This window comes from Lepidochelys kempii, chromosome 2 (assembly GCF_965140285.1).
Source record: "Lepidochelys kempii isolate rLepKem1 chromosome 2, rLepKem1.hap1, whole genome shotgun sequence".
In the NCBI taxonomy this organism is placed as follows: Eukaryota; Metazoa; Chordata; order Testudines; family Cheloniidae; genus Lepidochelys; species Lepidochelys kempii.
In genome coordinates this window covers 29,372,597-29,394,388 of record NC_136381.1, presented here as the reverse complement: position 1 = coordinate 29,394,388, position 21,792 = coordinate 29,372,597, and the positions used below count along the sequence as shown (strand labels likewise).

Below are 21,792 nucleotides of genomic sequence, written 5' to 3'. Positions count from 1 at the left end.
CACCCAGATCTACCTCTCCATTCCTGACCTGGCTTCTTTAACTCAGTCCCTCTAGTCAGTCTGCCTCTTTGACACTTCTTCCTGGAAGTCTCACTGACAAAACGGAATATGGCCAAAAATGAATTACTGATACATCTCCAAAAGCTCTCTACTTCCTAGCCCTGCAATCTCTATCACGCTTCACAACATGACCATCTTTCCCATTGTGTTGGCCTGTATTCTGAGGTCATCTTTGACTCCTCCTATGATACCCCTTACATCCTGGCAGTGTCCAAATAGGGCTGCTGTTTTCTCCATGTTCTAAAACTCAGATTTTTTATTTCCATCTAGGACTGCTAAACTTCCTGTCTTGATTTCTGTAACCACCATCTTTCCAGCTTCCCAGATAGCCACATTGTGCCATCCAATCCATTATACAAATCTTCCTGCCCAGAAGTTGGACCATGTCAGATCCTGATTCAAACCATTTCACTGGTTCAATGGGAGTTGCAAATGGTTGGACCAGGGCCTAAAAGTGGAACAGTGTACACTCCTAGTATCTAGAGCTGAAGGCCGCAGGTATGCAGGACAGCATTACCAGTTGCAGACCATGTGACCTGGGGGCTCTGGTGCACTGGCAGGAACAGTACATCAGAAAAGCACTAGGTTGGAATCTTGTTCAGGATGCAGCACAGATGTACCAGGGAAAGGAACAAGGCATTCTTTTGAGTCCTGTCCCTCACCCTTCAATGTATCTGTAGTATACAGGCATGGTTTCCCTTAAATTCATTTTAGCTAACATACAAGTAGCTGGCCTTAGTTACTGAATAACTGTTTAATACCACATGTATACTTTAAAGTATTTTTGATAAACATTTATGGTGCAAGATAAAAGGATCCCAAAAAAAGCACAAGGAGCCTTGATCTCTTGCACCCATGCTCCAAGGTCAGCCACTGGGGACAGACTTCATGAATGGTGCTAGCTATAACAAAGGAGTGGAGGAAGGTGGACCATAACCTATTCTCACCACATGAAAAACTGGATTAAAATGATAGTCTTCTCATTAGTTAACAGTATTATTCAAATATTCATTTTGGGTTACACACACACACACACACACACAAAATGTTGATTATTATACAAAGAGAAAATCTGTCTGAATATGGTTGAGATGCAGGCCCATTATGTGATTCCAAAAACTGTGTTCAAATATTTAAATTGTTTTACTGCTTTACCAGATAAGAAAAGTCTCATTTAACATTCAATATTATACCTGAAAACAATTATGCTTGACAATCTGGAAAAGTATTGCAAAATTACCTTCTGATTACAGTTTTTAGGCTCCAAGCTATTGAAAATCCATTTTGTTCTGAGATAAAATGGAAAACAGTAACTTATGGAAAAGATTTTTTTTTTAAAGCTCTTTGTCAATTCTGTTTAAATCAAGGTTTATGTGTAATCCAACCTCAAATATATTAAAGGTAAGCTTCTCATCTGTATATACATTTCAAAGCTTTTAACAATAAATTCTAAGGTCCTGATTCTGCGAAGACTTATGCACGTGAATTCAATGGGAGTACTCACTTGGGGCCTAAACCTACAAAGTTGCAGACCAACTTGCATGTATCATAATACCAACAATTTCAAAGGTGGGCATCTAGAGGAAGCAGCAAAATTCACATTCAGGCACATAGGTGGCCTGATTTTGTAGGTGCTGAGTACCTGCAGATCCCATTAAAATAAAATGTTAAAATAATCCCCTTCCTTCAGTTATAATAGTACAACTAAATAATGAGGTGATGACTGCCATCTTAGCTGTGATGAGGTAGTGGAGGACCTACAAAGATAAAAACACAAGCCTTTACAGACTGAGATAAAAGACTAAACCCTAGAGCTGGCAATTGCAACAGGCTCTCATCTTCGGTGGATTATGCACAGAAGGGAACACCTAACACTCACTCACCAGTGGGTTATAATGATGCAACGTTTGAAGGTTAGAACTTACTGAAGGCACCTACCTATAAATATTTATGCTGGTAACCATGATCACCCAAAGGTGAGTAGTGTCCCCAGCTGCTGACCCTAATAATACAAATAATACCCTAATAATACAAAAATTCAATCCTAAATTTTCCCACTGACAATTTTTAAATTTAGAAATAATGGACAATAGAGATTAAGGCCAAACATTTTGAACTCAGCTACAAGAAGTTAAGCAGTTCAGTCTGAATTTAAGCACCTAAATAGATGACCTGCGTATTTCAAAATTGACCATCTTTTTGTACAGTGCCGAGCAGAATGGGGCACTAGTCTGTGAGTTGGGCTCATAGGTACTACTGCAGTACAAATAAATAAATAATGGGAAATGTGTGAGCATTGTCATGAGATCTGGCAGGAAGCATCTCTGAGTTGTTTGTGAAAGCATACGCTAGAAAACTTTTTTTTAAATTTGGAAGCCTGGAGGCCTAGATGAAAAGGTTTAGGGTCTCTAAAATAATAAAAACATGAAAAAGGGATTGCATATAGTAGTAGCTGAACACTAGTGCTGCACATGGGTGTGACAGTTGGGCCAAGTAATCCACCATCTGTGCAGTCTCCTCATAAAACTGATGAAATTTTTCCATGCAAATTAGCTGTAGCATAAACATGGTGACCGGCTGAGTAACTTCTGAAATTACAGTGATCTAAGAATCTTGGCATGACATAGATACATGCCTTACTGTAGCTTTACATGGCATAGGTGTTATTTTCTAAATTCAAAATGGCTGAGAATTTAAAAACTAGATGATTACAGACTGAATCTCAGTGATTACTGAACCTGATGATATTCTGATTAAAAAGGGCCCTCAACCATGCTCCCATGCTAACATCACTTCCCACTGACTTTCTAGGCAGGGTGGCACACAGAGTGATAATCCTAAACTCTTATTATATAGATTTTAAGTATTTTAGGAATTTATCAAGCCAAAAACTTTTACTACTTAGGATAGTTAGCAACCTCAGAACCCTCTCCTGATTCATCAGAGAAAATGGAAGAGAATAATCAAAAAGGTCAGAAATTGACAATGCTTCGGGAGATGAATACTATGTGTGGTATACTGAAAACTTTAAAATGTAATACTGTCATAAGTATAAAGGGAAGGGTAACCACCTTTCTGTATACAGAACTATAAAATCCCTCCTGGCCAGAGGCAAAACCCTTTCACCTGTAAGGCCTTCTTGAACAAGAGGGTACCAATCTGCTGGATTTCTGTAAATACTGGATGAGAAAATTTCTAAATTTAGATAGGGATGATGGAGAAAAGCATATAGGATTAATGGAAAAGGCTCGATCACTGATGAGGAAGAAGCCAGGGAACTGACTGTAACACTTGTTGGTTTCTTTGCTAAAGAACAAAATGTAATATCAGAAGCTGCAGCATGAAGTGAATTATTATTTTTACAGATGCTGGAAATTGAACCCAGGCCAAGAGGAGAGACAACAATTTGCTAATGTATACTTCAATGTAACATGCAGCAAAAATAGAGTTATAGAAATGTGAATTAATTCTCACCCCACAAATAGTATATATCAAATCATTGGACATCTCTTAGCATCTTCAGATACTTTGCACTTCTATAACATCTTTTATCCGATGATCCTAAATCCTAAAATAACTTGCTTATATAATAGGAGTAGTACAAAGCTACACTGTCACTCATGGAGAGACAGGACGCATCCTTTAGGATGGTGCAGCATGCACCCATATTCTGGGTCTGGAGGGAGGGTATGTTAGGAAATGTACATGTATCTTTTCAGCCCCTCACCCCCACCCCAAGACAATAGAAAGGATAAGTCCTTGTGTTTAGGAGACTGCAGGAGCTGACACTGTGAAAGTAGAAAAGGTTCCTTGCATACAACCACCCCCAAACCTTGCACATCCAGACAAGGGTGAATCCCTACAATCTGGCCCTAACTAATTACACCTCATCATAATGCCACAGTGAATTAATTAAAGGATATAAAGGAATTATTTTGCCTACCACCTAAATGCAACTGCCTCTGATGTGAAACCAGAATGGCATAACAGTTTAGGACAGGATGCGTATTCGTGTGCATCCTCAGAAGAAACACAAACACAGCTGAAAACACTGAAAAAAACTAACAAATATTTTTCTCTTTGACATATCACATGTATATGAGTAGGTTTGGCAGAATTTGTTGTTTTGTTTAAAAAAATCAATGAATAATATCAGTGTCTATTTTAAAGCATTTTTTCCATTTTCATCTATTTAAATTTTCACAGTTTGGGGAAATTATGGGGAGTACTAATTATTTAATGAAAGTTGACATATAAGATTCAAAAAGTTAACGTTTTATAACCATTAAAACACAAATTGTCAACATCACATGTCAAAATATAGAGAATACATTTCTTATATCAAACTCTAATAAGTTCTAAAGCAGCATTTTTCTTACTTTGCCTGTATGTAAATTTCTGTTATTATCAATGGAAATAATTTTTGTTGGTTTGTGTTTATAGTGAAATCCTTCCAACTCTATATATGAACGGTTGACTTCCGTGCCCATTCCCTTCTCCTACAGGGGTGCTCTTCACAAGTCAAGAACCATTGGACTAAACAACCATGCCTGTGAAGCTTTACCACAAGCTTTTACTTACATTTCACTGCTTTTGAAGCAGGCCACTACCACAACTTTCTTCTGGCTGGGAGCATGGATCACACTGCTCATTAGGTTCACTGCTAAGCAATACTCTCCCTTTCCTCTATTACTGGGCCATGAAAATTAGTCATTTTTGGCAGACTTTCTAGGAAGCTTGAAGCTCTGACCTGGAAAAATTAATTCTCCTTTCCTTTCATGAGAGTAGTTGAGAGAGAAAGTTAAAACATATCTATCTCTGGTCTGCATTAGGGCCCTATCACCTTGGTGCCTAGTCACTGCACAATATTAGGAAATACCAAATTATATAACAAAAGTGGCACAATTTCTGTACATTTCCATGCATTGGGGTGTCCTAAGTATAAAACAATGGTAAATTTTAACGTGATTTAAGGTTTCACTGACTTTTTTTATGGTTAGAGTCTGACGTTTTTGGAACCACCAACAACAGCACACAGGTAAGTGCACCTCTTGTGAATCTACTACTTTCATAGGTTGATTTTAAATCTCATTTTATGACAGCTATGAAGTGTCTATAATATATAAACAACAAGCAAATAAATAGAGGACATACAGCTCCCTGAAAAATAAAATAACCCCATAGCACTAAATAACATACTGCTGTGAAACACAATCTGTAAAAGAAAAATCATTTCTCCCTGTACTGAAGCTTGGAGAAAGATAGAAGCATTTGTAACATTATTTTAAGAGTACTGGCAACCAGAACAGCAGGAATGATTTGACAGTTTTTCCTTAATAGGATTTAAGTACCAGAAATCTCATCATTCAACTCTGAGAAATAATTACAAGGTAACTGATTATAGTAGATTTGTCAGGGGTAAATCAGCAATAACGTGGGTTCTCCTTAAAGGTACAGTCCACACCGAGAATATTTGGGAATATAGCAGGCATGTGATTACCTACTCTGTAAAGTTTTGACTGATCCAAGCTTCCCTTTTCCTCTACCTTTAAGTGCTCTAAGTACCTGAGCACAATGCAAAACGGCTGTTTGAACAGTTGCATCTTGCATCTGCTATGGCTCTTATAGAGGAAGAAGAACTTCAAAAATCTGGAAGTCAGAGAGGGAAGGTAACAAAGCATTGTTCCCCATGATGGATGGAAACGGAGATTTTGTAGGCCATCATAAAGGTTATCCATGAGAAGGGAACACAGACCTATGAGAGGTCATAAGGTGAGGGCCTAGCTAATACAACAAATGATGCCTCAATTATACTTTTGTAACCCCACTGAAGACAGTGGTTGACAGGTGTAAATGAAAATGTAATTTCACCTGCAGCAGTTTTATTGCTGCTGGTGATAAACGAAAAAAATGCAGTCTGGCTTTCAAAGCCTAGGTTGACTACACAGGACTTGTGGTTAGAAAAACACCTTTTAATATGTAAATTGAGTACATTTGGTATGGAATCAGGGAGACACAATGAATGCAGAACCCAATTTTGCTAATTTACAGATACCTCTCAGACGTTTTTAAAAGACTTTGTGTAATAGCTTTACAAGCTTTAGGTGAGGTTTTTCAGGAGTGGGTGGGTGAGATTCTGTGGCCTGCGTCGTGAAGGAGGTCAGACTAGATGATCATAATGGTCCCTTCTGACCTTAGTATCTATGAATTTTAGCCCCTTGTCTTGAAGTGAGCGCTGTGGGAGTGGATCCCTGTGCCCTGTGCCTTATTGAAGACAACAGGCCTCTGCAGGGGCAGAGTAGTATACATATATACATAAATTCTGTACACCTCGGTAAAAACAACTGCACTGATAATTAGAGTGCATGACTTTGACACTTTGTCCAATTGTGTGTGTTTTAAAAAAGGGTGGATGAATTAGCTTGGATAGAATCTGAAAAATACTTGAAGTATCACCGAAAATCTAAAGAAAATCTAAATTGAGAGATTTTCTTATTTGTTTTTGTTTTTTAAAAGTTTCAATAGATTTTTCTTAAATTATATTAACTTTCATTTGGAAACCTTAGCTTTTCCTGGTACTGTCTGGAGTTAAAAGTGCTGAAAAACTGAAAGGAAAACTGTTTTCATGATATTTCCAGCCTCATTGGAAGCAGGAAGCACCATGAATCTTGCAAAAACAGGTTTCAAGCCCAATTCTATGTACACAAATGTTGGAAAAAGCATTTCATTAGATTTTATGTGAACTTCCCAACCTCTGGATCTTCTCTCCTTAGTGCTTTCAGTCATACACATAAAAATAGAAGATCCAGGAATTTGGGTCCCCTAAACATGTGAGTGTTGCATTTTACCAGATACAGGTAAAAAATTGGAACTTGGAATAGAATTTGTGACCAGGCTATATTATACAAGAGATTTATAGATTGTATTAAATAAACAGAAAAGAATTCTGGGAGCTTGGCCAGATTTGTCTACTGATCCTGGAAATATTTCTTTGTGATTTGTGCCTTACCAGTAACACTAAATCCAAAGGCAACCCAATAGGATGAAAATCTGTCCATCTATCTGGAACACAATAATTATTTCTAATATAAGAGAGCAACAATTCAACAACTAGTAAAGAATGACACTTCAGTGAGATTATACTATCTGAGAAATTACTTCAAATCCAGAATGCTATGTTTAAATATGAAACAGGGATTAAAATAAGCACTGTAAACTAAATGTGTGAGAAAACTACCAGGACCCAGACTGTCATCACTAAACTACAAAATGTCAGCTGAAGGTCTTGGCTGGGCCTCAAATAAGGCAATACTAAGAACTCCACATATTTCCGATAGCTATATATTTTGGAATATTGCTATGCAGAATTATTGCTTTCCCGTGTTACAGGAATCTCACAGGCAACACCTCCAAGTACAGCTTTGATTGTGGTGGTCTTATTTTGCTGTTTTTCTTTATTAATAGCCAATAAATTGCAAAAAAATGTCCAGAGACTTTTAAATCCCAATACATGAGCCAGGATCCTGGATCAAAATATAGTGGACCCAAATAGGTTAAGAAAGATCAATGAATAAGATCAATGAGCTCTGTTTCTGTGAGTAAGCTACTTTTCACTGACAGGTTTCAGAGTAACAGCCGTGTTACTCTGACAACTCTTTACACAATGTGCAGGAAATAGCTCAACTTGATTGTCATGCACATTGTGTAAAGAGTTGTCACTTTGGATGGGCTATCACCAGCAGGAGAGTGAATTTGTGTGGGGGGGGTGGAGGGTGAGAAAACCTGGATTTGTGCTGGAAATGGCCCACCTGATGAGCACTTTAGATAAGCTATTACCAGCAGGACAGTGGGGTGGGAGGAGGTATTGTTTCATATTCTCTGTGTATATATAAAGCCTGCTGCAGTTTCCACGATATGCATCTGAGGAAGTGAGCTGTAGCTCACGAAAGCTTATGCTTTAATAAATTGGTTAGTCTCTAAGGTGCCACAAGTACTCCTTTTCTTTTTTCACTGACAGTTTGTTCCAGCATAATTACTTGGAGGCCACTGACTGTATTATTATTCTGAAGACAAAAAAAAAAAATCTCCTCCATACAGCCTGTACTACATGTTGCATAGGCTCAAACTGATAAATACTGTCAGAAAGTTCAAATTTCACTTTAAAAGGAGGAATGAATTAATACTTGAAAGACAAGATTCAGTTTCCATAGAGGAATCAATTATCTTTCTTTGGTTTCAGTAAAGATATAGCCTTGAAGAATGTTAAAGCATCAAGGCAGAATTTCAGCAATGGAATTTATCTTTTACCTCCAGCAGCATTTCTGGCAATTACCTGTGCTCTTAGGGTAATAATTCAAAACCTTTAAAGGGTTTTCACTGAAGAGAAATTATTTTTGCTACTGTTGCCTTCCAAATTTAATAGGTTACTTTATATCTTAGTGTTTGCACAGTGCTATTTAGCATCTAAGTAGTATTCTTGTAATTCACATTTATATACAGGTAAACCCTAATTTTATGGATTAACTGCAAAAAAACCCCAAAGCTTTTGTAAAGCCAAAGATTTCATAAAATCTGGAGAAATAACAAGCCTAGTGAAAGGCTGGAGGCTCCAAAGTTGTTTTGAATTAAACAGTTTAATAAAAATGAGTTCATAAAACTGGAGTTTACCTGTAGTTCCTTCCATTTCAAAGTATCTCAGTGTGCTTTACAAAATATTATATATGCCCATAGAAGGGTAGGAAGTGAAATAAAATACTATATTCATTTGAAACTGTAGTGATATAATTAGGTACTATAAACAGAACATACTTTTCCAAATTAGAATTAGTCCAGGACTGCAGATCTAACACCTCCCCTCTTACAAAAGTATGAAGGGATCTTTAAGATACACACTTGGCCAGGACATAGTTTTATATCATGTATGAAGGACTGGTGATGTATTAGCATGAAACCCCCTACTACTATGCAGCGGCATTGACGTCGTTGATCTAATCCTCAGGGCAAATAATTTAAATTGTTGCCTGCTGTCATCCCATGACCTTTTTCAGCGTTGCAGTTCTTCAGGTTTCTCACTCCCATTCAATATATTTGCTTCAAATTAATTTTCCCAGATGAATTCATTTACATTTTTCAGGTGTAAATCTCACTTTGTTATATCTCTGTAACAGTGTTTGTAAATATGTAGTTCAAGGACATCTGAAAATATGATTCATATGTTATTTACTCCTCACTCCACATTTTTAAAGGAGACTTTTAAAAAGGCCAGACCTAAAATTCTGTACCTAGTGTTTTGTAACTGCCCCTTGTTTCAATCCTGAACTAGTGCCAAGATTTTTGCCATCTTGTTTAATTCCATGTTTGGTTATTTTAAGCAGAGACTGTGCTTCTCTTTTCTATTTCAGTACTTGTACCCTCAAAAAAAATGAATAAATAAAATAAAAGGTCACCCATGATCTTCATTACCAGTTTTGATCTCATGGCTAGTTGTAGATCCTTTGGGTCAAGTATGGCCCATTTCCACTTCTTCCGTTTCTGTTGCTCCTGTATTAATTGCGTGCATCTGTGATGACATTCCCTTCATGAGCATTATCCCTGAAAATGTATTCTATGCCCACTAGGTAATACTATCCCTCATTTAGAGTAATTTCTATTTCTTCTTGCCTATTTCCCCATATTCCCTTTTTGTGGCATCGTCTGGTTCAAGGGACTACACATGTCACCACTGAGAAAGATACTGCCCTAATCAATGCAAACACAGGGGACTATAGACATATTCACTTTGGGCCAGATCATCTGCTGACTTCAGTGGAACTATGACTATTTACACCAGCTGATGATCTGTTCCCTTGCCTATAAGAGGAAGTCCAAAATCATGTCAAAATGAGTTCCTAAAAGGTCCTTGATGTTCTTGTTAGACAGCTCCTTTCTGTATTGGTGGAGATTCCTGCCCTCTCCTGGTGATGTGACACAGAATTTTGTATACTGCAAAATAGCAATATGCAGTCCAAATCCTTTCCTTTAAAATGACTTGGATGAAAGCTGGATTGTGGTAGTCAGTTGAGGATTCTCACCCAAATACATTAAATTGCCAATTAATGCACAAGTTGGAACTATATAACTCTTCAGATTACTATACTGCTCCATAGCCTGGCTAGAGCTCAAATAGCCCTAGTACTAGAAACAGCAAAGTATATCTAAACTTGGGAAATGTCACTGATCATTTGGAATTAGGCTTAAACATCCCTTTAAGGGCTTTGATATTGAAGAGAAGGTCAGCCTTTGTGGGCTGATGGGGTCTTACGTTTATTGTGAAAGTCATATTCTAATATGAACTATAAAAATGAATGGGATTGATTTTTTCAAACATACATCCATAATATTAAAATATGCATATAAGAATTTGTCTTTTTCCTAAAAAATAATTAGTCATCTTTATCTATCTGTTGTCCCTTGTCTTATTCTTAGATTATAAACTCTTTAGTACACATACCATCTTTTTGTTCTGTATTTGTACAGCACCTAGTGACTAGGACTACAACAGGGTCCTGGTCCATGAGCTCCCCCTAGGTTGTATGATAATACAAATAATGAATAATAATAACAATAATTCCAGCAGGTAAGAAAATATCTAAATATCTCTGCATTGTGGAAACCCACCATGAGGGCCATGTATGAATTTTGACAGATATGCACAATGGTTACTTGACATTCAGCTAATCATAACTTTGAAAAGAGTTTTGTTACATAGACATTTTCTTTATAAATGAAGAGTAAGAAGACAAAGCTCTGGAACATTAATCCAATTAATTGTAGACAATGAAAGTATCTGAAAGTCATATTTAAAACATAACAGGTACATTTTTGTGGCTGAGAAATACATACCACATTATTATTTTTGGGTCTGTCAATAATATCTATTTAGTGTAACACTGTATATTTATAAATATTTATATTATTTTATAATACCATGCTTCCTGACTCTCATCTCATGTCAGTGTTGGTCAGGAGCAGCAACTGCAGTGAATTCAGTGGAGTTTCACCACTGCACAACTAATTTGAGTAAGTTCAGGATTGGGTATTATGTCTCTATGGACAGAGACAGAAGTATGCGTGCACACACACACAGATTATTCCTCATCAGGATCAACTATATTTGTTCACATAAACTGTGACTGGGACTGTACATTTATGTGAAATGACCCTGATAATGAGAACCAAATATTGTGCTGAGATAATGACACCGAGATAATGAGAAAAGGCGAATATGCCAAGATATGATAGAAAGCAATGTCAGTGCAGTTCATACGGGTATATGTTTGTTTCCATTTTATTGTATAAAAATTACAGATTTCAGAGGCAACTAAGATCTTTCAGCATAAATATAAACCACAAAATGAATTCTTCCCCCCTCCCATTTACACCATGCTGTTATCTCAGTTGAAAATCCTTTTTCATCAAACTAAAAACACAAAATAAAAACTATTCTCATGTGTAATTTGGGGGGGACTGTCATTACCATTTGTAGACTGTGGTACCATCTGAGTTCCTTAATCTAAGAACTGTGGGAACCTCAGCCATTCATGACTACTGAGTTAGGTTATTAGCTTTAAAATATCTCAACTGGAATTTAAAATGAAAAATGAAAAAAATGGGCTTAGTTATCAGATATATAAGTCATTGCTTTCTTTCAGAGATACATTTTTTGGTATTGCAATTAAGGTTTTCGCTTTCTTTTCTTTTTTATTTTTAATTTAACAACCCAATGTGGGTTAAATTCAAGTCACTTAGGGCAAGATTGAGATTTAGCTTCAGCCCGGAGGAAGAGGTGGCATGTGGCTGCTCCTGGGGAGGAACTGTTATCCTGGAGTCTGTTCCTTCTTTGCTTCCAACTCATTAGTGGGGGAAAGTAATTTACTGCAGCCCTTTAGCTGGAGCAGCTTGCTTCCCTCCCCAGGCCATCTTAGCTCCACTGACTGGCACACTGGGGGTAGGTAGACTGTGATAGTGGGATGGAGGATAGATTTTACTTCCCCTACTCTCACTTTCTCTCCTGCATGGCCATGTAGAGCTAGGATACAAATCAACCTATAGGCATGGAGTGTGGCTTTATGGTTAGAACAGGAGCTCAGGGGAGCTAGGTTTTATTTATGACTGCCACTAAACCACTTACAAATCTGTGCCTCAGTTTATCCTTCTATAAAATGCATATATTACTGTATAATCAACCCCCAGGAATGCTGAGAGGTTGAATTGATTTTCTGTTTTTCAAAATGCTTTGAGATCCTCTGGATAAACGTAATGTATAGGCACAGAGTATTATTGATATTATATAAGCAGATCTGCTTCCTCTAGGAAAGCTTAGTATCCTGCCTCAATTTAGACCATCTCAGATGCATTTTTCCTACTCTCTGCCTTTATACCTGCCCTATAAATGCCAATCATTCAAAAATTAATCTGATTTACTTTACCAATGGGAATATATCAGTGATGTATAGTTAGCATAATTTTCCTCTCCAGCAGCTTCTGAATGCAGAAAATGGGAAAATATTTAATACTGAGCTGGATGCTCTAACTCAAATTTGACTCTTAGAACATTTTTGCATTATACAGATAGCTTGGAGCCTATATAAGGGAAGTAAATCCATTACACAATAAGAGAGAAAATACAATTTTTAGATAACCATGTTGGAAGGACAAGTATAGAATTCTAAGAACCATTTGGAGAGAATAAATTAATGACCTTTCCAGATTTAAAAATGCAATTTGACAAAGCATGGAAAATGAGCTTAATATACTGGACGATAATTAATCCAAAAGTCTAAAACACATCTTGCCCCCCACAAAATGTGCACCTCAGTCAGATGCTCAAGCACTCAGATTTGCTCTCACAACTGAGCTGAAGGTGCAGAAATGCCTGTGGAAAAAGTAAGGGCATAATTAAGTTGAATGGCTCATTCAATGTCTTTTCTATTTTTTCCAAACATTTCTTCTAGACACAATAGCACAAAAATGGTTGATCTGGATATCTGATGTGCCTGCAAACTGAACACTATTAAGATATAGTGTTGCCAAGAAGGCCAATGGCATTTTGGGATGTATAAGTAGGGGCATAGCGAGCAGATCGAGGGACGTGATCGTTCCCCTCTATTCGACATTGGTGAGGCCTCATCTGGAGTACTGTGTCCAGTTTTGGGCCCCACACTTCAAGAAGGATGTGGATAAATTGGAGAGAGTCCAGCAAAGGGCAACAAAAATGATTAGGGGACTGGAACACATGAGTTATGAGGAGAGGCTGAGGGAGCTGGGATTGTTTAGCCTGCAGAAGAGAAGAATGAGGGGGGATTTGATAGCTGCTTTCAACTACCTGAAAGGGGGTTCCAAAGAGGATGGCTCTAGACTGTTCTCAATGGTAGCAGATGACAGAACGAGGAGTAATGGTCTCAAGTTGCAGTGGGGGAGGTTTAGATTGGATATTAGGAAAAACTTTTTCACTAAGAGGGTGGTGAAACACTGGAATGCGTTACCTAGGGAGGTGGTAGAATCTCCTTCCTTAGAGGTTTTTAAGGTCAGGCTTGACAAAGCCCTGGCTGGGATGATTTAACTGGGAATTGGTCCTGCTTTGAGCAGGGGGTTGGACTAGATGACCTTCTGGGGTCCCTTCCAACCCTGATATTCTATGATTCTATGATTTTATATTACTCAGCAGACATTTTGGTGGGTTGGCTTTCAGTCCTATCGCTATTTAAATCATCATCATAATCATCATCATCCTCTCCACACCATAGGTGCATAAGGCAGAAGCCAAACAATAAAAATCATCCCTATCCTGGGCTTATTTTTTCAGCCCTTTTATGTTTTGATGTTGTAACGCTACTTCAGCCATTAGTGCACTATGGACTGTGACTTTAGGTCACACTTTCCATCTCTTATCCCCAGGTTGCCAATGAAATACTTGTTTAAGTAGCCTGTTATTGGTCATTCTTAAAAGATGTCCAAGAGACGTCCTTCTCTTCTTCCATACTATCTGTATTATGGAAGGTTGTCGTGCATAGTCTAGGATCTCCCCATTACTTACACACACACACACACACAGTGAGAGAGAGAGAGAGAGAGAGAGAGAGAGAGAGAGCTGGCACACTAGCTTCTGCTATAGTTAAAGCTGTCTAAGTATTTCTATTCTAAGATTCTCCTATCAGGGAAGGGTTACGCACTTTCTGAAGGACAAAAAGCCTTCCTTAAAGTAGTTCTTATAACTGGGAAAAGATTAGATGAAAGTGAGTTAATTCCATGCTTCTGTAATTACCTCTGTGTGGGATCTGTTCCACCTCCCTTCCTGAAGAGAGAGCCTCCAGGAATTTCTACAACAGAAATAATTTCCCTACCAGAGGATATAGGAATAAATTAGTATCCCTTCAAATATTTGGTGCTCAATGTGTTCTATATTCTGTCAGAAAATTCCCAACATGCTTTATTGGTAAGTGTGGATGTTTGGGACCCTACTGTGCTCAGGTGGTCTCTTCAGATTATTTTTGCATATAAAGAGCAAAAGATAATACTTAAACTGGCATTGACAGGAATTCAGCAAAGAATTTTTGCTCAGCCATCAGAGTTTTGCTTTTAATGGGAGGTGCAACCCTACTTCCTGCAATCTCCACAACTTCATATCATGGAATCCTGGGAAGGAACCTCAGGACATGCAAGCCCTCTTCCTCATTTGGCTGGCTGCTTCATTTCAGAGCTCAGCTATGGAAAGCCTTCTTAGGACAGAAGAATTGCTTCCCCATTAAAATGCTGAAGGGAACTTAATGAGCATCATGTAACTTCCAATATAAATTTCATGAGCCAAATTGCTATATATGATGAGAGGGCAGGGTTGATACCACAACTTTGCTGTTGGAAAGTGGACTCACAATGTCAGATTAAATAAATAAATAAACCATCCTCTCTTGAATGAGGTGAAGGCTCTTTTGCTTCTGATCCTTGAATGCTTGTATAGTTTAAAGGGTGGTGTATTTCCATTGGATACTGACCCTTTGCTTGTCCATATTCCATTGCTTCTCCAACCTGGATGAATGTTTATATCTGTAACTACCAATTCCATATTATTTGTATTTCTTTCCTTGTTACCCCTTACATCTAAATTAGACTCCCTTATCTAGTGTAGCAGACCACCACTTAGCCTTTTTGCAGCATTTACATGTTCAAAGCTCAGCTCTCCGTGACTCTACTTGCAACTGTGAGTGCTGAGTCCTGGGCTTTCAAATTAAGCACCCATAAAATAAGGACTATAACATCTGAAAAGTTTAGTTTAAGACCAGATTTTAAAGATATTTATACATTGCTCCATTCAGTAAGTAATTTAGACAGATAAGTCCTCTTTTCAGAAGCAATGTAGGCATTGATTTCAATGAGAGATGATTTTCTTAAGTATTTTTGAAAATCCCACTAGTTGCCTATTTGCATCTTTAGGTGCCTAAATTCCTTTAAAAATCTGGCACTGAAGGCTGTCTGTAATTCTGAGCCGAACTCTGGAAGAGGCAGGGACAGAATCTAATTCTCCAGAATGGTCATCCTTCCTCTTCCTGCAGTCCCTTGCTTCATTCACTACACACCTTCCAACCTCTGCAGAAAATGAAGTGGTGTTCTACAGACAACTATGTCATTAACTGCACAATCCTGATTCATGCCTTTTGTTCCATCCAACCAGTGCACTGAATGAAGCAGGGGTCCTGTGGAAAAAAATATCATGGAATCAGAAGAACCTGTATCAAGGATTGCCAGGTGTCTGTTTTTCGACTGGAATGCCTGGTTCAAAAGAGACTCTGGTGGCTTCAGTCAGCACCACTGACTGGGCCATTAAACGTCCGGTCAGTGGTGTGGCAGGGCTAAGGCAGGCTCTCTGACTGCCTTGGCTCTGTATGGCTCTCAGAAGTAGTGAGATGTCCCCCGTCCAGGTCCTACACGTAGATTCAGCCAGGGGGCTCCGCACGCTGCCCCTCGCCCCAGGCACCAGCTCCACAGCTCCCATTGGCCGAGACCCATGCCCAATGGGAGTTGAAGGGGTGGCACCTGCGGACAGGGCAGTGCGCAACGCTGCCTGGCTGCACCTCCGCGTAGAAGCCGGAGGGGGGAAATGCTGCTGCTTCCGGCAGTTGCCTGAGATAAGCGCCCCTGGAGCCTGCACCCCCTCCCATGCCTGAACCCCCTTCCTAAGCCCTGATCCCTTCCCATCTGCCGAATCCCACAGCCCCAGCCTGGAGTCCCCTCCTGCACCCCAAACCCCTCATCCCCAGCCCCACCCAGAGTCTGCACCCCCAGCTGGAACCCTCACCCACACCCTGCACTCCAACCCCCGTCCCAGTCTGGAGTCCCCTCCTGCACTCTAAACCCTTCAGCCCCAAACCAGAGCCCTTTCTGCTCCCCAAACCCCTCATCCCCAGCCCCACCTCTGAGCCTGCATCCCCAGCCAGAGCCCTCACCCTCTCCCATATCCCAAACCACTGTCTCAATCTGGAGCCCCCTCCTGAACCCTGAACTCCTAATTTCTGGCCCCATCCCAGAGCCTGCACCCCCAGCCAGAGCCCTCAACCCCTTCCACACCCCAACCCCCTGAGCCAACCCAGTGAAAATGAGCAAGTAAGTGAAGGTGGGGATAGTGAGTGATAGAGGGAGGTGGAATGCAGTGAGCAGGGCAGGCTCCCCAAGAAGGGGCAGGGCCTCTGAGAAGGGGTCTGCCTCAGAGAAGGGGCAGGGCAAGGGTGTTTGGTTTTGTGGGAGTAGAAAGTTGGCAACCCTAACTGTATCACAGTGCATGTGGACAAAGAGATTGAACTACGGTTGCATGGGTAACTTTAATTCTGGCATCACCTAACTTTTGAGTGCTTCCATATGTTGCAACCTTAACATATTAAATATATCGTCTGTATAATTACTAGGTTTCTGAAAAAGCAAACTGCAGAAACAGAAATTCCATGATGTGGAATCCTACTGACTACTGGCTTAGAACCTTTAGATCTCATCCATTCTGCAACTTGAGCTAACAGAGTAACTGCAAAGATAGCAGTAGTAGGTTGTTATTCTTCAGGTGGACCAGAACTAACCTAGGATGGGACACACACTTTGCTAGTGAGTTTCACCGGTATTTGCTGACAGCAGAGGAATGGTGAGACTCAGGAATCTTTTCCATTCTCTTCTTCTGCCCTAGCTTGACTCCTTCTGCCTGTGTACCCTCCAGCCTGTTCCTGTTCCAGTGGTGTCTCTACTTCTCCCACACAGCTACTTATTCTTGTTTTCTCTGACTCACTCTGTGCTCTTTGTTGAAGTCTCAGTCTCATTAGGATTTAGTTGACAAACTCTGAGCACAACTATACTGAACATGTGCAAACTGAGATGTTTGCAAATGATATAATATAACACCTTTGGATTAAAAACAGTTTTTGTAAAATCTCTGGGAATTAAAATAAAATCATTTTCTTAACACTTTTTTTTCCCAATTAAAATTCATTTCCAAATTAAACAAAATATAGCAGCATTAGAATAAAAGTTTCCGTAATATAATTGCTTCTTTTATCTTGGAATAGAACAGCCTTTTAAAATATAAACGTCAGAATACTATCCCTGATTACCAAATTGTTTAATTAATATAACCTTTACAGAATGACAATATTATATATAACTTTGACCTTATTTATTAGCCTTCAGTGAATTATTCCTACCCTCCTGCATTATGCTGCAGCTTGCAATTTCTACATTATCTCAGAAATAGAAGGCAATATGATGAAACTCTTGTCATCTTTCACCATTAAAGTCAGTCTTATCAAAATTAATATGTCAAGGAAGCAGGCTTTATTTAAAAACTGGTCATGGATTATGCACAGTATAATTGACCACTTCACAACACAATAAACCCAAATTGTTTTTAGTTTAACTAACATTTTTGGACTTTTAGTAAATCCAATAAATATTACATTATTTCAAGGAATGCCTGACAGCCTTGTGAAAATTTCAGGTAAAAATTTTCAGTAGGTTATTATGGATACCAGTTGGCAATTGGGTTTTGAAATGAAGCAATGAGTCTATTGTGCTACTGATTACTGGAGGTACTCATTTTCCAGCAGAAATCAAAAGAGACTTGTAGAAACAAACCAACCAGCGCTCCCACCACTAAAAATGCTGAATCAGAGGAATCTGACGAAGCCTACTGGAATCTCCAAAAAACAAAAACAAAAAAACAAAAAGAACATTTGGTAACAAAAATATAGCATCTAAAAATGTGTAATGATGTCATTCCAGGAAACCTAGGCCACGATCCTGCATTTGCAATCTCCTGGTTATACCTTTGTATTCAGATGAAGCCCTGTTGATTTAAATGGGAATCCACCTAGATGAAAGGGCCCAACCACAAGGATCTGATTGCAGGATCACACTCCCAGGGAGAAAGATCATTCACTGAAATGACCTAAAAACGTGAATCCTTGGAATTTACCTGTGAATGATGAGAGACAGAGAATATCTGCCTACAAGAGTCTATTTCACAGGGATCCAAACATGCTACAAATTATGTAGTCCATTCCTAGTGTGCTAAAAGTGACTGCAGGGTTGTTTGGTTTGTTTCTTCTTTGGTTAGCTCCATTTACATTATGCTATGAATTTCACTGAGAAGCAGACAGTGAAATTCAGCAACTGCTGGAGTGGAAAATACTTTGACTTTTTGCACTCCAACTAATCAAAATAAAAGGGATCAAAAATCATACATTTATCTGAAAAAGATCACCAGGAATTATTCATCAGGAATTCCCCAGAATTGGAAGAAATTCCTTCCCGACCTCTGGTACATACATACACACACACATTCACTGCATAATATTCCTTCTTAATGTAAAGGCCATTGGTAGGGAGTGATAAGACACTTATCAGTGAAACTCCCTAAGGATGAGGATTTAATCAAGGAAAGTCTCCACCAGAAATTGAGGGAAAGCAACAGGAAGCTCATTATAGGGTAATCACTCTTAGCAAACTCCCGCAAAGTTATATATTGGATAATTAAAGCATTTTACAAAGTGGTGAGAAACCTGTTAAAAAGAAGTACCAAAGTCTACTATATCCAGTATAAGCCTAGGTATTTGTCATATGGAACACAGATTCATATATTTTAATACAAGATGGAGCCATTGTGATCACCTAGTCTGACTTCCTGCACGATCCAGGCCAAAGAACCTCACCCAATAATCTCTGCATTAAGCCCGTGATTTCTATTTGAGCTATAAGATATCTTTTAGAGAGACATACAGACTTGACTTAAAGTGACAGAGAATCCATCAAACACAATGTTAAGTTGTTTCAGTGGTGAATTATCTTCAGTATTAAAAATGTGTGCACTTTTTCTAGCCTGAATATTTTTTCTTTTGAAGTGGGGAGACCAGAATTGGACACAGAATTTCAGCAGTCTCACCAATGACATATATAGAGGTACTACCATCACCTTCTTCCTACTTGATATCCTCCTGCTTACACATTTGAGGATTATATTTGTGGTTTTAGCAACAACATTGCATGGGGATCTCATGTTCAACTGCTTATCTGCTATAACCCCTAAACCGTTTTTAGTGTCACAGCATTCTAGAATAGAGGCCCAATTTTGTTAGTGTGACCTACATTAATTTTTTCTAGATGTTTGTCCTGGCATTTATTAAAATAGATTTTGTTCAAGTAAGTATAGCTGCTGTGACAAGGTTGGGCCAGATGGCTACAGGAGTGTGATAGAAGGCAGATATATTAGCCCCAGGTTAAGTGGGGGTCCTGTTTATGTCCCATCTCAGCTGTTCCATGATTCTGTCTGGGATCAGTGTTAAACTAACCAGTTTATAGTTTACCTGGGTCATTCCATTTACCCAGTAAAATTCTGGCATGACTCTGGCTTTTTTCTTCCTACTCAATTTTTCTCCTGATTGTTTTCAGCTTTAGGAATGGGCTTTTTAAAGCAACAGATTACTGGCTGCCTTTATATTCTGTTTGCACATAAATTAAATTAAGTCATAATCCCCTGCACCTGGGAAGCCATCTATTCTTAGGCCTGTGATCAATTCATCTTTATCTACCAGAATGAGGTCTAATATAGTATTACCCTGAGATGGATGCAATACACTTTGTGCTAGAAAGTTATCTATAGTTTTAGGAGCTCCAATAATGTTTAACTGGTGGTAGCATGAGACCTTGAGTATATGTCCCTCAGATTGAAATCTACATAAGGTATTTCTCATGTTGAAACAAAATAGCTAAGAATAAAGGCCAAATAGTGCTTGCTTTACTTCTGTCATCAATGGATCCATTTCCATGAGTAAAAGTAACAGACATGTAAGATGACAGAAAGTAAATATTTGTTTTCATTTTCTCCCTCTGAACTTCATTTAGTAGAGGTAGCTAATTGATAACTTGTGTGATAAATTGCTCCCACTGATAAAACTTCCATTAACTTTATTAGGTGCAGCATTGGACTCTTGAAGAACAGATATCTTCAAAAGAGTGTGACCAAATGCTTCATGAAGCAGATCTGAAGAAATGATGATTCTCAGCCAGTATAATTGTAATGTATGAATGACCAATAAAAATAAGTAAATAAAAAGGTCAATAGTTTCTTCAGGAAATGTGCAGTGCTGTCCTATGATGGTGCATTATTTGTTGTAGTTATGAGATAATTTATTCCAGCACAGAAATATTTTTGAAAATTATTCTCTAAACTGTACTTTGCAATTGGTGACATTTTTCCAAATGTGAAGTGGAATTTGTATATTAGAAACTATATTGAGACATTATGACTAAACAACTATGTAATGTTCAGCATTCACTGTGCATAAGTAAATGGGCATGGTCATAATTTCTTCCATCTCCCCTTACTTCAAGAGGAAACTAAGTTACTGAATCCTTTTATAGGGTGTGGTTTACTTCCTCCTCGTGCTCAGCAATGCTGTCTGACTTCCCGCCTCATACCCACATAGGGAAATAACAATGTCATAGAGCCCCACCCCACTCCTAAATTCTTTTGTTTATTTCCCTGTGTGGCCACATCAGTCATATTCACAATCGAACACTAAGTATCTAGTTCAGAATTCTATCTTTTTCATCTATTGTAAAAGGGGGAAGAACTAGGTTTTAAAAACAGAACTGGCAGAACAATTAGGAAGGGCATACAGTAAGGCTGATAACAAGTAAATTGTTAAATTTATTTTAGAGAAATAGTAAGTTGCTTCAATTCATAAATGTACATTAAATACTTAAAGAAAGATTATCGTAGCATTTCTTACCTCTGCAGATAGGAACTGGGAAATCCCATGATGCTGTGTTCACTGAGTTAGCTATGCAGGTAAGCTGTGGGTGGCCATCCAAAATGTATCCAGTTACACAACTGTAGTGGATTTTATCACCAACATCAAATTTCATACCAGACAAGATACCCTTTGGTGGAATTCCTGGATTGCCACAAGAACTACTCTGTAACTCTGTAAGGGAAAATATGAATTTATTAATTATCATTTTTATATAAATCACTGTCTATACTATATTAACTATTTGTAAAAGTAAATTGTGACCATTTAGGGCAGGGGTGTGTCTTCATGTGTGTTGGTACAGCACTTAACACAATAATTTCCCCACGCTGATTTGGCCCTTTGAGAGTGTGGTATATTGAGGACGGTGTTGGAATTTCAAGCTATGTAAGGGATATATAACACAGATATG

General features: G+C 38.6%; 1 protein-coding gene across 2 annotated transcripts in view; it reads right to left on the bottom strand.

Annotated features, from left to right (window-relative positions):
* Window positions 1-21,792, bottom strand: part of CSMD3 (CUB and Sushi multiple domains 3) — a 1,215,628-nt gene that overhangs the window by 913,974 nt on the left and 279,862 nt on the right. For both annotated transcript variants that reach the window (XM_073330296.2, XM_073330291.2), the window contains exon 4: window positions 21,360-21,554. In XM_073330296.2, coding sequence (XP_073186397.1) covers window positions 21,360-21,554 — 195 coding nt within the window. The remainder of the gene's footprint in view (window positions 1-21,359; window positions 21,555-21,792) is intronic.